The 14,773-nt window shown below is 41.5% G+C and overlaps 1 protein-coding gene across 1 annotated transcript in view; it reads right to left on the bottom strand.

Moving 5' to 3' along the window:
• Positions 1 to 4,422, bottom strand: part of cacnb2b (calcium channel, voltage-dependent, beta 2b) — a 24,251-nt gene extending 19,829 nt beyond the window's left edge. Inside the window, 1 exon segment of the mRNA XM_037681821.1 lies at positions 4,328 to 4,422. Within this exon segment, the coding sequence (XP_037537749.1) occupies positions 4,328 to 4,345 (18 nt within the window). The 5' untranslated portion in view covers positions 4,346 to 4,422.
• Positions 4,423 to 14,773: the final 10,351 nt, after the last annotated feature.

The raw sequence follows: 14,773 nt of genomic DNA, 5'->3' as shown, positions 1-14,773 counted from the left end.
GGGGGGGATTGAGATAGACGAAGCTTTCCTTTGATAAGACAGAAATTTGATAAGACAGCATGTTTTCGAGACCAACCGGGGGAGTCAGATTCAGAAAAGCCACAATTGTTGATTTTTTCGGGCAGATTTTTTTTTTTCTTCTCAGCCTTGAGTCCTGCTGGTACTTTCAAGATCCAAAATGGTCAGACTAGTGGGCATTCCACTGGTCCAGGCCTACGAGGCTCCTCCAAGGTCATCAACAAAACAATTAGAGTTAACAATCAGTCTAACATGCATGTTTTTGGTCTGTGGGAGGAAACCGGAGTACCTGAAGAAAACCCACACATGCACAGGGAGAACATGCAAACTCCACCCAGAAAGCCCCCTGGCCAGGATTTAAACTGCTGACCTGCTCGCTGAGAAGCGGCAGCTCTACCAGCTAGCTGCACCACTGTACCACTCACTATTTCATGAACCACTGGACAAATGGAGCCATCCTAATTAAGGTGTAGATACCACAGAAGTGTCAATATTTCAGTTAATTAGACAGAAAATGAGATCACATTTGGTGTGGTAGTAGCTAAGGGTTACTTACAATATGCACTATAGGTGTACTATTTTTGATTGCATGTATACAGATTCAAGGTTTGACCAAAACTTCTAAAACTCCATTATTTCTCAACATAATGTCATTAAATAGAAAAATTAGAAAGTTATTCATTTTGTTCTGTTACTTGAAAATTATTATGATTTAAATAATTGTTTGAAAAAAGGGGCAGATATAATAAGATTTTTTCTTCTTTCTGCTGCCTTTCATTTTAAATCTTTTGTATCTTTTTTATATTGTTATGGAATTGGGTATTAAGTGCATTAAGTGCAAGGGCATTAAGTGCATAACAGATTATAAAGGAAGGAGCGAACAATGTCCCAAAGACCCATCTCTGCCTGATGCCCTCAACAAGTTCTATGCACGCTTTGAAGACCCGAACAGACCACCCAGCACCAGACTCACCTCGCCACCGGATGAAGAGCATCTCAGCGTGACCTCAGCAGAAGTAAGGAGTACCTTCAGGAGGATTAATCCGCACAAAGCAACTGGCCCAGACAACATCCCCGGAAAAGTGTTGAAGGAATGTGCTGATCAGCTCTGTGAGGTGCTGGCAGACATCTTTAACACCTCACTTACCCTGGAGACAGTTCCCACCTGCCTGAAGACTGCCACCATCATCCCAGTCCCAAAAAGCTCTACAGTGACTGGTCTGAATGACTATCGGCCAGTGGCCCTCACCCCGATAGTCGCTAAATGCTTCGAAAAACTGGTCATGACTCACATCAAAACAACCATCAACATCAACGAGGACCCTCATCAGTACGCATACCGTGAGAACCGATCAACAGAGGATGCAATCTCCTCTGTGGTCCACACTGCGCTCAACCACCTGGAGCAGAAAAACTCTTACGTCCGTATGCTCTTTGTGGACTTCACATCCGCCTTCAACACCATGATCCCCCAAACCCTGATGGACAAACTATCCACACTAGGACTAAGCCCCTCCATCTGCAACTGGGTACTAGACTTTTTAACAAACAGACCACAGTTAGTGAGGATCCACAACCTCTCCTCCTCCACCATAACCCTCAGCACTGGCTCTCCTCAGGGATGTGTGTTGAGCCCCCTCCTGTTTACTCTGCTCACATATGATTGTGCAGCTACCCATCCAGGCTGTCACATTGTAAAGTTTGCAGATGATACAGCGGTGGTGGGATGCATCACAAACATTGATGAGTCCAGCTACAGGCAAGAGGTGGAACACCTGGAGAGCTGGTGCAGAGAGAATAACCTTCACATCAATGTGAAGAAGACAAAGGAGATGATTGTGGACTTCAGAAGGAACAAAAACACCTACACCCCCCTGAACATAAGAGGATCTGTGGTGGAAGTGGTCTCCAGCTACAAGTACTTGGGTGTACACATGAATGACAGCCTCAGCTGGAGCAACAACACCACCAGCCTGATCAAGAAAGCTCATCAGAGACTCTACTTCCTCAGACGGCTGAGGCGAGCTGGTCTGGGAAGCTCAGTCCTCACCTCCTTCTACAGGTGTGCAGTGGAGAGCATCCTGTGCTCGAGCATCAATGTGTGGCATGGAGGCTGCACAGCTGCAGAAAGGAAAGCTTTGCAGAGAGTGGTGAAGGCTGCACAGAAATCTGTTGGAATCAGTCTCCCCACCATCACAGACATCTACACCTCCAGATGCAGGAAGAGGGCCACCTGCATCATGAAGGACCCCACCCACCCAGCACACACACTTTTTGCCCTACTCCCCTCAGGAAGGAGGTTAAGGAGCATTAAGTGTAGAACCACTAGACTGAGGAACAGCTTCTACCCTGAGGCTGTTAGACTCATGAATCTCTAACTAGAATAATCACTGTGAAAAACCATATCATGTTGCTGCTGATCTGTTTCATGTTGCTGCTGATCCGTTTTAATGTTGATGTGTTCATGCGTGCACATCTGCTCACAGACTCATGTTCATGTTTGTGCTGATGTTCAATGTTTTATGTTATGAGTGCTTAGTGTATATTTAGTTGATGTTTTTTTAGTTCATATCTTAGATGTTATTACTGTTTTTCTTATACATTTTATTGTTGGATGTAACTGGGACCCTGTGTACATAATTTCGCTCCACCACATGTACCACATGAGGTGCGAATGACAATAAAGAAACTCTGACTCTCTGACTCTGAATTGTTTTGTACTTTTTTTAAATGAATAAACTTTATACCATACCATACCAAATACTGGTTGCTGTTGGCAAAGTGAACACATTTACATTTTAGTCCATTTACTTTGAAACTGTCAAGTTTCTGAATCTATTTTATTGTTGCCTTTGAAAGAAACATCTTGATGCTTGCGGTGAGCTTAGCTCATGCTACTTTGTACTTCTGACTGTCCTGCAACCTTACTGCACTTTGCTCAGGTCAGATGGATGTGCCAATCAAACTGCTTGCAGGTGCACGTGTTTACGCACACCTCTCTGTTGTCATGGTTTATCAAATAATGCCAGTTTGAAAAAGGCAGACTAGCTTGACCCCAAAGGTATGGAAGTAGCTCTGATGTATTAAATTTTTAGCTTGTATTTAGGCAACTCAGTTAAGGATTCTGGCACTTTGTGGGGGCCAATGTAGGTATCAATACCCTAAATATAACAATTATAAGGAGCAACATTTGACTGATCTTTTTCATTTTGATTCATGAGCTGAAGTTTTAGCGCCTAAATAGTTTCCTGTTTGTGTAGATTAAGATTTTCTTTTTTTTCCTTTTAGTACCGAAAATCTTTGTAGATTCTGGAAACACATATATAAACTAGCTTCCCCAAAGCATGTGACCTTGTTAATGATGGCAGTTGTGGAAGTGCCACATTCCCCCCTTCTCCTTTCTTACAATGCTAACAAGACCCTGTTGATGCTTGTCACTGTCATCTAAATCAGGTGAACAGCGAGAGTTTAGCAAATAAATGGTAAATTGACTGTACCTTTTCATCTTATCAAGATACTCAAAGCACTTTACAACACAATCTGTGCCCTCATTTACCCATTCATACAGAACTCTACTATACCTATACAAAAAATAACCAGTGCTTTATCACATTCATACACTGATGGGACACACATCAGAGACAATGAGGGGTTCAGTGTCTTGCCCAGGGACACTTCAGCATGCGACTGCTGGTGGAATCAAACCCCCAGCTCTCCAATTGGAGGGCTGCATGTTTAACCAGTCAGCCACAGCTGCCCAAAATAAATGATTGCATGACAATTTAAATATAAAAGCTTATGATTTACTTCAGTCCAAACTGTCATCTAACACTAGCATTGCACACATTGATACTGTGGTGAAGGCAACATTTGAGAAATTGTAATCTTTAAAATGTTGGTTTATTTCATCTAATGGTACACCTACTGACTGCACAGCGCTTTAGTGCAACCTAAATTTGCTGAACTTGAAGTCTAGTAGAATAACAGACTACGAGCCCACAAGTTATGTGGTAGAAAAATAAAAAACAGAGACTTTTATCCTGCTGATCTTTGCAGGCTATTGGTTATGCAACCCTGCGTAAAGCCTGGTATTCAGCTGGACTCATGATACAAGCGTGTGGAGATGTATTTCTGTGCCCTGCGCACTGAGTGCACTGAGGTGGAAAGGCCTCACAGACGGATTAACACTCAGTACAACAGATGGTGTATTTTCCTGCGCTTCCTGTTCTGCACACGCACACAAAACACTCACACAAGTACACGTGAGAAACTAAAAAAAAAAAGAATTTAAAAAAAGCGCACATTTTACCTTCTTCTTGGGCGGCATCGCGGCTGAAGGTGTCCACCTGCGTTGTCCTAGCTGAAATCACCTGGTCCCAGTGAGTGAGACATGAACAAGCATGTCATGAGACTGGGTTTACGAAGACAGGTGGATCCATCAGAGAGAAACTGTTCCATGCAACAAAAACTCCGACCTTAAGCTGCGGTTATTTGCGTAAAAGTGACATATCCCAAGCACTGGAGAGGAGTTTCAGTCAAGGCTTGCACTCTGAGTTGAGTGTAGTTACCCTTTCCTGAGTCCTTTGGGTATTAAAGGCTTATATCTCTGCTTGGCATCTGTTGCACCGCACACCGTCTGCGCCAAAGTCGTCCAACCCGCGTGCGCGCTCCAGCGTTCCATGAGTGGCGCAAAACGTGGCGGAACGTGTCACTTACCAGATTTCATCCTGATGAATGTGTTTGTGCATCCAAAAGCCTTCCATATGGTTTGGCTGCACCAGCATGGCCTCGCTCCAGGAGAGACAGAGTGGGAATTAAAAAAATAAAAAAAATGCAGGAGGCAGATTAAGCCAGTTCGGGACAACGAAATCATCATCCTGACAGTGTATGAGATTTACTCAGAATCTGACACACACACACACACACGTGCACACAGAGATAGGATGCATCCCTTTATCCTGACCCTGTACTGTTTTCCAAAACGATGCTCAGTGAATTTTGCATTAAATAAATGAACATGTTTTTATCTTTTTCTGAAATGTTGCATTCAATGACTTCCTGTCGCTTTTCCTTATATTATGCAATATACTCTACTCCTAAATTCAACAGATGCTTTCCATATATTTTGACAGTTATTTGTCGTGCTTTTGAAGGTTTTCATTGCAAAGTGCTCAAATATACATTTAAAATAACTTTATAGCAGTTTTGTTTCTTATGTTTGTTTTTGTAATGTGATATTGTTTTATTATGTTTATTTATGAACCTTTTTTAGGACGATTTGAATTTGAGTTAGTTTTTTTTTTTCTTCTCAGATATATTGTTTTATCAGGTTCTGTTTGAAAGTCTTTTTAATGTAGTGTCTTTTTAATTTAAAGAAGATTTGATTCTCTATTTCTTTGAACTGACTTGGGGTTTCTGCTTTGTCAATTTTATTTATTCTAATGGTATTATTTAGCACTACTTCAAACATTTTTATTTATTTGAATGTTTTCTGTCTGTGTTTTTTTACTATTGGTTTCATTAAAAGGTGTCAACATTCTCATCGAACAACCAGAGGCTGCTTTACACTTTAGGACCCTGAGACTGTGCCTGAAAAATCGGGTAATAATCCTTTCATAATCTGGTCAAAGACTCTTTAGATCTCTTCCAGCACTAACAAGTGACACCAAAACACACTTGACACCCACTAAAGCACATCCGAGAAAATCTTCGAGGAGCATCTATTCTGAAAGGATCAACAGCGTTTATATACAGTATCTCTGAAAAATCATGTGGACCATTTCCCCCTGAATTTATTCTATGAAGGTGTCTCCTAAAGAGCTTGACAGACATTTCCCTCCTCACACATCACTTGCACCTGTAGTGACACACGCTTTCAGTCCAAATGCTCAGCTTTCAACCCTGTCAAACAGAAGGACTTCATGTTTCCATGCAGATTAATCTGATTCCAGATGTGTTCAGTTGTGTTTGTCGTTGGCTCACCTCGCAGCTCCCAAACAGTGGTGGCAAATTTAGCAGTATGTTTTGTTTTTATTAAAACTGTAGCTGGAGAACATTAACATGAAGCAGCACTGTGGATTAGTGGCTGCTGCCGCACAGCAAGAAGGGGTTCAATCCCCAGTTTGGACCTGGGGTCTGTGTGGAGCTTGCATGTTCTCCTCATGTTTGTGTGGGTTTCTCCAAGTGCTCCAGTTCTCTTCTACAGTTCAAAAACATGCATGTTATGCTGCCTTCAGACCTCCCTGACAAAAAGGGATCTAAAATAAAGGTTAATAAATAAAATGACATATTCAGTGAATAAAATGAACATCTGATTCAGATTCCTGTCAACCATCTTTTTTAAGGCAACAGATGTTTGTCTTTTAAAAATACACATCGATTTAACTTAATAATTAATTTCAAAAATGGTAAAAAGTAAATTCCATCTTCCACCATTTCTTTGGTTAAACATTACACAAACAACTTTTACATCTTTTAACACGTCCCTTACCAACACCATTGAAATAATTTTGCTCACTAGTTCTCACCAAGTTCATCATCTACTTTGCTCAAAATGTCTGTCCAGTGATGACGACGAGTCGTAAACGTGACGAAACCTTTTCATGACGGCTGCTGCTCAATTCAAAAGATTGAAATTACCAAGGTGTAGACTCTAGCTGTGCGGGAGCATTTCATCAAGACCCTTTACACAATTTACTTTTTAAGTCCTTGTCATTTCATGCTTTTTGAAGACCCCTCCTTGCAGTGTTACCACCCCCTCCCCCGTCACACACCAGTCCCAGCCCCTGGTTGTGTTCATGTTAATCTGTGCTTCTGCACGGCCAGATCCCACATCTGCACAGGCGCACACCTCTCATCAGTTTATCCACTCGCGTCACACGTGATCATGTGCACATGTGCTCCCACACTCTGAAAAAGAAACATCTGTTCCTAAGCTTCTTACAACCATTGTGTGTGTGTGTGGGGGGGGGGGCTCTGTCAGCCGAGGCCAGTAGTGGCCCAAAAATGGATTGCATGAACCACTTTAGGCGGAGCTCCAGATCCATACCTCCTATTCCACCTTCCAGTTTATCCCCACATCCAGAAAACACACAGGCTAACACCTAATTCCATCAGTGATAGTGTGTGTGTGTGTATGTGTGTGTGTGTGTGTGTAGGGGGTGGGGGGTGGGGGGGGTTTGGTATGTTTAATTATTACCTTTATGCAGACTTTATGTTCACTGATTTTACTCTGATCATTATTAGTGTAGATCTTACTATCACATGCTGCCATGAGGAGTAAGCAATATTGCAATTGTGTCTGCATGTTCTGCATGTTAGTCTGTTAGTAAAATATCTCGTGAACCAATGGGCAAGTTTTCATGAAATTCTCAGAAAGTCATAATTTCATGTACTGTATATTTACAACTGATTAACTTTTAAAGTGAACCTGATTCACAGCGGCCCACACAGCTTACCAGTCTTAGCAGGCACAGAAACTTCTACAACACAAACACGATGGCTGAGCACGTATACATACTCTGAGTGTTAACAGATCACACAGGAGGTTTGTTGAAACTTTGGCCTGCATGGAAGCGGATTTCTTTTCTTTTCATTTCCTAATGAAGCTGTGATCTAAGCTGTGTAGAAGTAAAAAGGCTGGAGAAGAGCAGAGAGAGCTTTACATTAGCTTTGATCTCTGATCTGTTGGATGCAAAAAGCCAGATGCACAAATGGCTCATCCCAGATCTTTATTTATTTTTCAAATTTCAGTTAGCATCATTTCAAATAGAAAACATCCCATTTTTGGCCCAAAACACTCTTTTGAAAAAGCACATGGCCAAACTGCTTCAGTCAGTGCTGAAAGTCCTGCGCCTATATATATATATATATATATATATATATATATATATATATATATATTTATACACACAGCCATAAATGATCATTCTGACAGAAATAAATAAATAAAAGCAACTTTTGTAATCCAACAACAGCTCCATCAACCTACATCCCCATGTCACCCCTTCTCCCAACAGCCAGCCTATGAAGACGGTACTCACCCACGAGACATTTTTGGTCTTGAGCACCTTTGACATGGTTTGCAGGTAGAAAGGCGGTGACCTCGGCTTCTCATAGACTGAGAGTCCTCACAGATCCCAGATCACTCTTGGCATCAACAGCATCCTCCATCCTCCACTGTGTCTGCCCCTTTGTCAGCAAATCGCACCAGATTTACATCTGCCTGGAGCTCTGCCCGCCCATCATACCCAGCTAAACATTCTCCTAAACTCACTCAATACAGACGAGGAGGAGTGGGAGCCAGAGAGGAACAAAGCGACGAGCTCCAGAAATGCCTGTCAGAAGCAGAAATAGAACTTGCACAAAGTTTCTTTAGTTGTGCACATGAATCATCTTCTTCCTGCTGGTTGGTGGTTGGTGGCTCTCCTCAGATTAACAGAAGAAGAAGCCAAACATCTGTCTGATGCCCACATGATGCTGGAGGGTTGGACCAGCGAACAGCCAATCCTGACCTTCAAACATCTGGGTGAAAAGGACTGAAAGGGAAGGAAAGGAAGGAGCAGCAAAAATATAAATAAATAAAATATGAAGGTGAGTAGGGAGAGGAACAGTGAGAGCTAAGGGATGGATGGAGAGTTTAAAAAGTACTGACTGGAGAGGACCAGCACAAAGTGGAGGGTTGGTTAATGAGACCTAATGTGGGAATGAGAAAACAACAAAACCAGCATGATGGATTGTTGTGGCATCCAACATGTTCTGAACTGTTCTCCTTTGGTTCCATAGAAAGTGAAAGAAACAGGGAGAGGCTGTCTGGACATCTGCAGCCTTCATGTTCCTGCTCGTTACGTTTTGATTGTAATCTGGTTGGCGAGCCTCTGATTGGTCAACGAGGTTAAGAGAAGGATTGGTAGAATGAGAGATTATTGGTATTGTGGATGATCGCCTCTTTTGGCCAATCCCAAACTCATTTTTAAACAGAGCATTTCATAGAGCTTTAGCGACACACTTGTGATGAGGATATTTGAAGCTAAATATTAAACATAGTTTAATTTTTTTGTCAAATCTACTGATTTACATTTTCTAGCTTATCAACATACCGTAGTAAATCTTTTTACTGTCTATATTCTAGGTGTGATGATTCTAATGTCTAAATGTAAAAGGTTGCAACAACCAGAGATCAGTGTCACAAACTTGAACAAATATCACTTTGAAGATGCCTGATAAATTTTTACTGTAAAATAATAAAACAACAATAGGCTGAAGAAAGAGAAAACTTTAGCAGGAGGGAATATTCACCTTCCAAGACCTGAACAAACCACTTTCTGCAGCAACTACTGCTAAAGTCCTTTTTGGTATGCATTTAAAACATAGACACAAAGTCTTTGCAATGCCTTGTTGTCGAGTATTTTTCTTAAGTACCATATTTGTCACAGTTTTTTTGCATAGATTTGTCAGTCCTGTGACTTATACGCCAAAGTGACTTGTATACGTTTCTGTCCCTATTCATAATGCAATTTTTGACTGATGCTTTAAATTTCTAATAACTGCAGCAGCGAGTCCTCTTGTGCCCGCTTGCTTCACTCATCTGGTGCAGGTGGAGGAACGCTGGAGAGCTTGTGAATGCAGCCACGTTGGATGGATGGATGGATGGATGGATGGATGGTGCCACACCACCCAGGCAAAATGAAGCTGTTTTGACCATTAAATAAATGCATAATAAATGTGATGCGTCAACGGTGACACCTAATAGATGCGACTTATACGCCAGAAAATACGGTAGCTTTTTCCCTGGCTTAATTATTTACAAAAGTGATTCCAAATAACATAAAATAGTTTGGCATTTTAATGCATTTTTATAACAAAATTGTCCATTATTTTATTTCCTGTTTCATGTTACTGACTTTAAATGCAAAATGCACATTTCTGCTGATGAGCTCTTTGTTGATAGAGAGCAGAGCTGGATTATTTTATGCACCTATCAGGCTCTAAGAGGAAGCTTTAGACAACAACTTCCTGCTTCACTGTTATGAGCTGGCAGGTGAAGAGTTCGGCACCATTATCCCCCATCATGTAAATGTGATAAAACCTTTGCAAACATACAAAAGTTCCTGGATGCTCTCTGTTAATCCCTCATACCACTTCACTTAAATTAAAATTGCTGGTAGGTGAATTCATTCATTTAAAAGCATTTACTATTATCAAATCTTCACATACACACACACACACACACACACACACACACTTGCACACACATTTGAGCATCATAATTGTATATTTAGTTCTTCTTGCATCAACTGAAAATACAAAACATAATTTATTTGGTGAGTGTTGCAGCAAGAAAGTACTGCTTTCATTATACACATTACCTTTTATGTCATAGTAAAAAAAACTGTTAACTGTAAATACCTACAATATTTTTATTTACAGGTAAATAAGTGCCAAAAAAAAGGGGGTGGCACTGTGGCTCAGTGGGTAGAGCTGTTGCCTCTCAGTGAGGTCACCCCATCAAATCCCATCTTGGGGCCTTTCTGCGTGGAGTTTGCATGTTCTCTCAGTGCACGCGTGGGTTTTCTCCCACAGACCAAAAACATGCATGTTAGGCTGATTGATAACTCTAAATTGTCCCCAGGTGTGAGTGAGAGAGTGAATGGCCGTCTCATTTGTCCCTGCGATGGACTGGAGACCTGTCCAGGGTGTCCTCTTGTCTCTCGCACAGTGACTTCTAGACATGGGCACCCGTCCCCCTCGTGACTCACAAAGGAAGAAGCAGGTAAAGATAATGGATGGATGGAGTACAAATAAAGATTTATTTTTACATCTACAAGTTTGAAAGTAAAATTGACTTTAGTTAAATGAACTTCAGAAAATCAGATTGTAGGAGTTTTGCTGAGTCTTGTCCAAAAATAGATCAAGTCAAAACTTACTTATTTGATGATGTTCTCCAAACATTTCACACACAATACGGGGAGCAAGCATTTATCAGGGTGTGGGAGCAAATTATTGCCCACGAGTAACTTGCAAACAACATTAACATGTTTAGTGAAGTGTTGAACCCAGAGGGACAGAAATGGAGGAACTCACGGGTAGAATAAAGAAAACTGATTTATTTAACAAAACACAAAAACAAAAAAGACACAGAGGAGCCTGAACTTGAAGGCTTGGGAAACACAATGCACAAATGAGGCACAAACGGAATGTCAAAGCATTTAAAGGGACACAAACGAGGCAATATGACAAACACTTGGGAGGGATTAGGATTGGGAGCAGGTGAAGGTGGCAGACTGAGGAAAAATACTGAAGAGGGAGAAATGAGAAACAGCAAGAAGACATAAAAACACAAGTAACAGAAGCAAATACAGGAAAACAAAACACACAAAACACACAGATATGACACAAATTAGATTGTTTGAGGAAGGCCTGGATTATTTCTGAATTAACAACTGAAGATCCACTATTTGTGTCAACTGCAAAGGTTCACTGTCAAAAAGTCCAAGAGTCAAACTGGTTCACCCGCAGCTGTATCAGCGAAGTAAAATGGACTAATTCAATATAAAAAAAGAAATCTGGGCATGACCAAGCCTTGTCAGAGCATCCTGGTTTCACGACCACCAAGTCAGGCTGAGAAGAATCAGCCCTAAAGGTCCTATCTACACTATCCCCAGTAATTTCTGCAAATTAAATCTCAGTTTGGTGAACAAATTTAGTTTAAGTGAGAGGACTGAGGTGTTATATTGTGCGGCAGAATGATGTATTTGAGATGAATGAGTGAATCTGGTTAAAAAGTGGTACCTTTCAAACAAACTAAAGAAATATCTGGAGAATGAGAGCAAAATCAATCCAGATTAAAAAAATTAAAAAAACTTTGAGCTGTCAGATTTTCTGAAATAATTCTGCTTTGATATCAGTCTGATTCAGTAAATTAAACAATTCATGTCTGACAGCTTTCTTCAAGTGGGGGAAGGCCGGTAGAAACTCTTTCAGTGAACCTGCCAGAGAGCAGGATTGGTTTACAGACTCTGTTACCATGGTGACAGATGCTGAGTTTCACTTACCTCTTTTTCTGGAACTGAAAGCTCAGTTTCCCTAATCTCAGTGTCAACTTGCTTATGTTTTTTTCTAAACCCACTTTCTAGGAAATCCCCAAGATCTAAATGAAACCCATCACAACAAAAACCAACAGAGTGTGGCATCTTTTATGAAGTTCATAGTTAATAACAAAGAAAAAAATACAAATGCATTTGAAATAGCTATTTGTTTCAGAAACAGAAAACAATTGAATTATTCAACATGAGCACCAAATTCAATTTCTTGGTTGCTATGATTTTCTTAGCTCCTTTGCTGGTTTACTGCTGAGGTGGGCGCACGTGGCTCGCAGCAGTACAGTAGGTGGTAATCTGCGACATTCTGACAGCCTGTGACGTGTTAAGGACTGACGGTAAGCCCGTTTCTGGTGGGAATGCAACCAAGAGTAGGTCCTCTGCATTCCAAGCCATCACAATGTATGCACAGCTTTAACACCAGAGCATAAGCTGCTGCAGGACTTAACAGAAAAGCACGTTGAGCCCACATGCATGCAAAACAGCAAGAAGAGTTGAGCAAGGTGCTCATCTGTCATGGAGAGGACGTCACACGCTCCGGTCCTCCTTCACGTGGCTCAGTCAGAGCATAACATGCGAGGAAAGTGGCTCTTTAAGCAATTAAGCAAGTTTTTAATTAAAAGTGACTTTCATAAAGCTCACGATGATATGAAATACACCATCAAAAAAACAAATACTGATTACATCATAGTATTTTGGGGATCTTCTTTTTTTTAAAAAAAGTCTCCTCAAATTAAAACGGAGCTGTTTGACGTTTCACGTTCTTTCTTGATGAATCAAATCGGACCGGAAAATTAGGCGATGAACGCCTCAGCAGTTTGCAAGAGTCTCATTCAACATGCTCTGCCTCTGTCATTGAGCACAGATGAAACATGGACTTGAGTACAAGTCTTAAAGGATGGACCGACAGGACAACCACCGCTAAACTACTTCAACAAGTTTGTGATCAGGTGAAAGTGGTCACTTACATAGGTGGACTGCACTCTCCGCCACTGTCCCAGCCCACAGCAATGCATCAAGACATCAAGTTTGAGGAGGACGAGGGCTGGCAGAGCCTCCAAAGGTGGCGGTGGGTGGGGGTGGGGGGTGAGTCACCCCTTTATCTCAGGTGCACAAACAGGACTTTCATGGCTCAGGTGATCCACCTGATAGCAGCCTCGTCAGGGAGTCTAGGGATCCTGCATGAGATGAAGAATCAAATGCCCACAAGTTGTCGCAGAGGTGGGACGGAGGGGGGGGGTCACCTGGGAGTTTGGTGGTCGATTCCTCTCGAGACCCGTGGCTGTTTCACAGCATCTGTGGGAAACGATTTCTCCACAGCAAGTCCTGAAGGGTTCAGCCAGAGGAGCAGCTTGTGTTATTGTCTGTCTCACCTCATCTTCAACCAAACAGGTGGCTCATCTTTCATTCTGCATGTTTGCCCTTCCATGCCACCTCATCCCTCTCTGCTCCCCCCTCTTTAAAAAAGATTAATCCAGTTTGCCTTGTAGTTTAAACCCTCAGAGCAGCCTTGCTGATTGATTCAAATCTCATTTTCTTCTCTGAGTCTCACATGTGTCCAGCCGGAGCTCCTGCATCACTCAACATCCATCCTGCTTGTCTTCCTATCCTCCTCCGTTTTTGTAAGCCCTCCCTGAGAGCCCAGAATCAGAGATATTACCGGTTGAATGGGACTTCTTGTTTCTTCCTCCTTAAAAACCTCAGCACCGTGGCTCCTCCTCTTCCTCCACTCTCTTTCTCTTTCTCACTGCGCACGCTGCTTCTTTCTCCAAGGGTCCTGTCTCATCAGGGGCGTTTCTGCTTACCTGAGTCACTCTTTGTGATCTTTATGTGGCTGCGTGTGTGACTGTGTGTGTGTGTGTGTGCGTGTGTGTGTGTGTGTGGAGACTGCAGCTGATGCACTCCCCTCTCTGTTGCCATGCTAGAGCAGGTAACATTCGGCTAGCGCAGGAGAAACACAGGCTGAATTTAAATGTGCCTCCAGCCTCTCAGATTAACCAAGTCTCCTCTCCTCAGCAGCATCCTTATCTCTCCTCCTCCTCCTGTGTTATCACTCAAATCTGACCTCTCTTCATTCCTCCCTGTCTCATTTATCTCATCTGTGTTCACCTTGTTCACTCCAACTCAGCTGTTGCTTTCTTTTATCTATGCTAATTTATTTATTTCTTGTAGTAATTTATTTTGTGGGTGTGGGGGTGGCTGAGAAGGTAGTTAGTAGTAGTTGAAGCTGCTGAAAAAAGTGTTTAAATAAACATATATTCACTTATAAATGAGTTAAAAACACTCTCAAAATCAGGGGCAAAATTCTGAGTAAAACATCTTGCCAAATCTTCCAACTTCTTTTCTTCACTCAAGTTAGCGTCAACTTCTCACAAGTTAAAATAAAACATAATTTGTAGGATGATCGAGTAGGTATATACTAAGGTGTGATCCTCACTAAAGTAAAAAAAGGAAAAAGACTAGAAATTGAAAAGTTAACACTAAATTATACAAGAATTTTAGGTTTAGTTTATTTGAATTAACTGGTGTGACATCTGTTATTATTGTAAGTTATATCATATAAATAAATCTAAAATGTTCACTCCTTGTGGATAATCAGCCCTAAATATGACCTTACTTTTTCTAATTCAACTGATAATTAAAAACTAATGTGTAAA

Source organism: Nematolebias whitei, chromosome 9 (genome assembly GCF_014905685.2).
Source record: "Nematolebias whitei isolate Nwh7 chromosome 9, NemWhi1, whole genome shotgun sequence".
Taxonomy (NCBI): Eukaryota; Metazoa; Chordata; class Actinopteri; order Cyprinodontiformes; family Rivulidae; genus Nematolebias; species Nematolebias whitei.
This window is presented reverse-complemented; position numbering and strand designations above follow the sequence as displayed.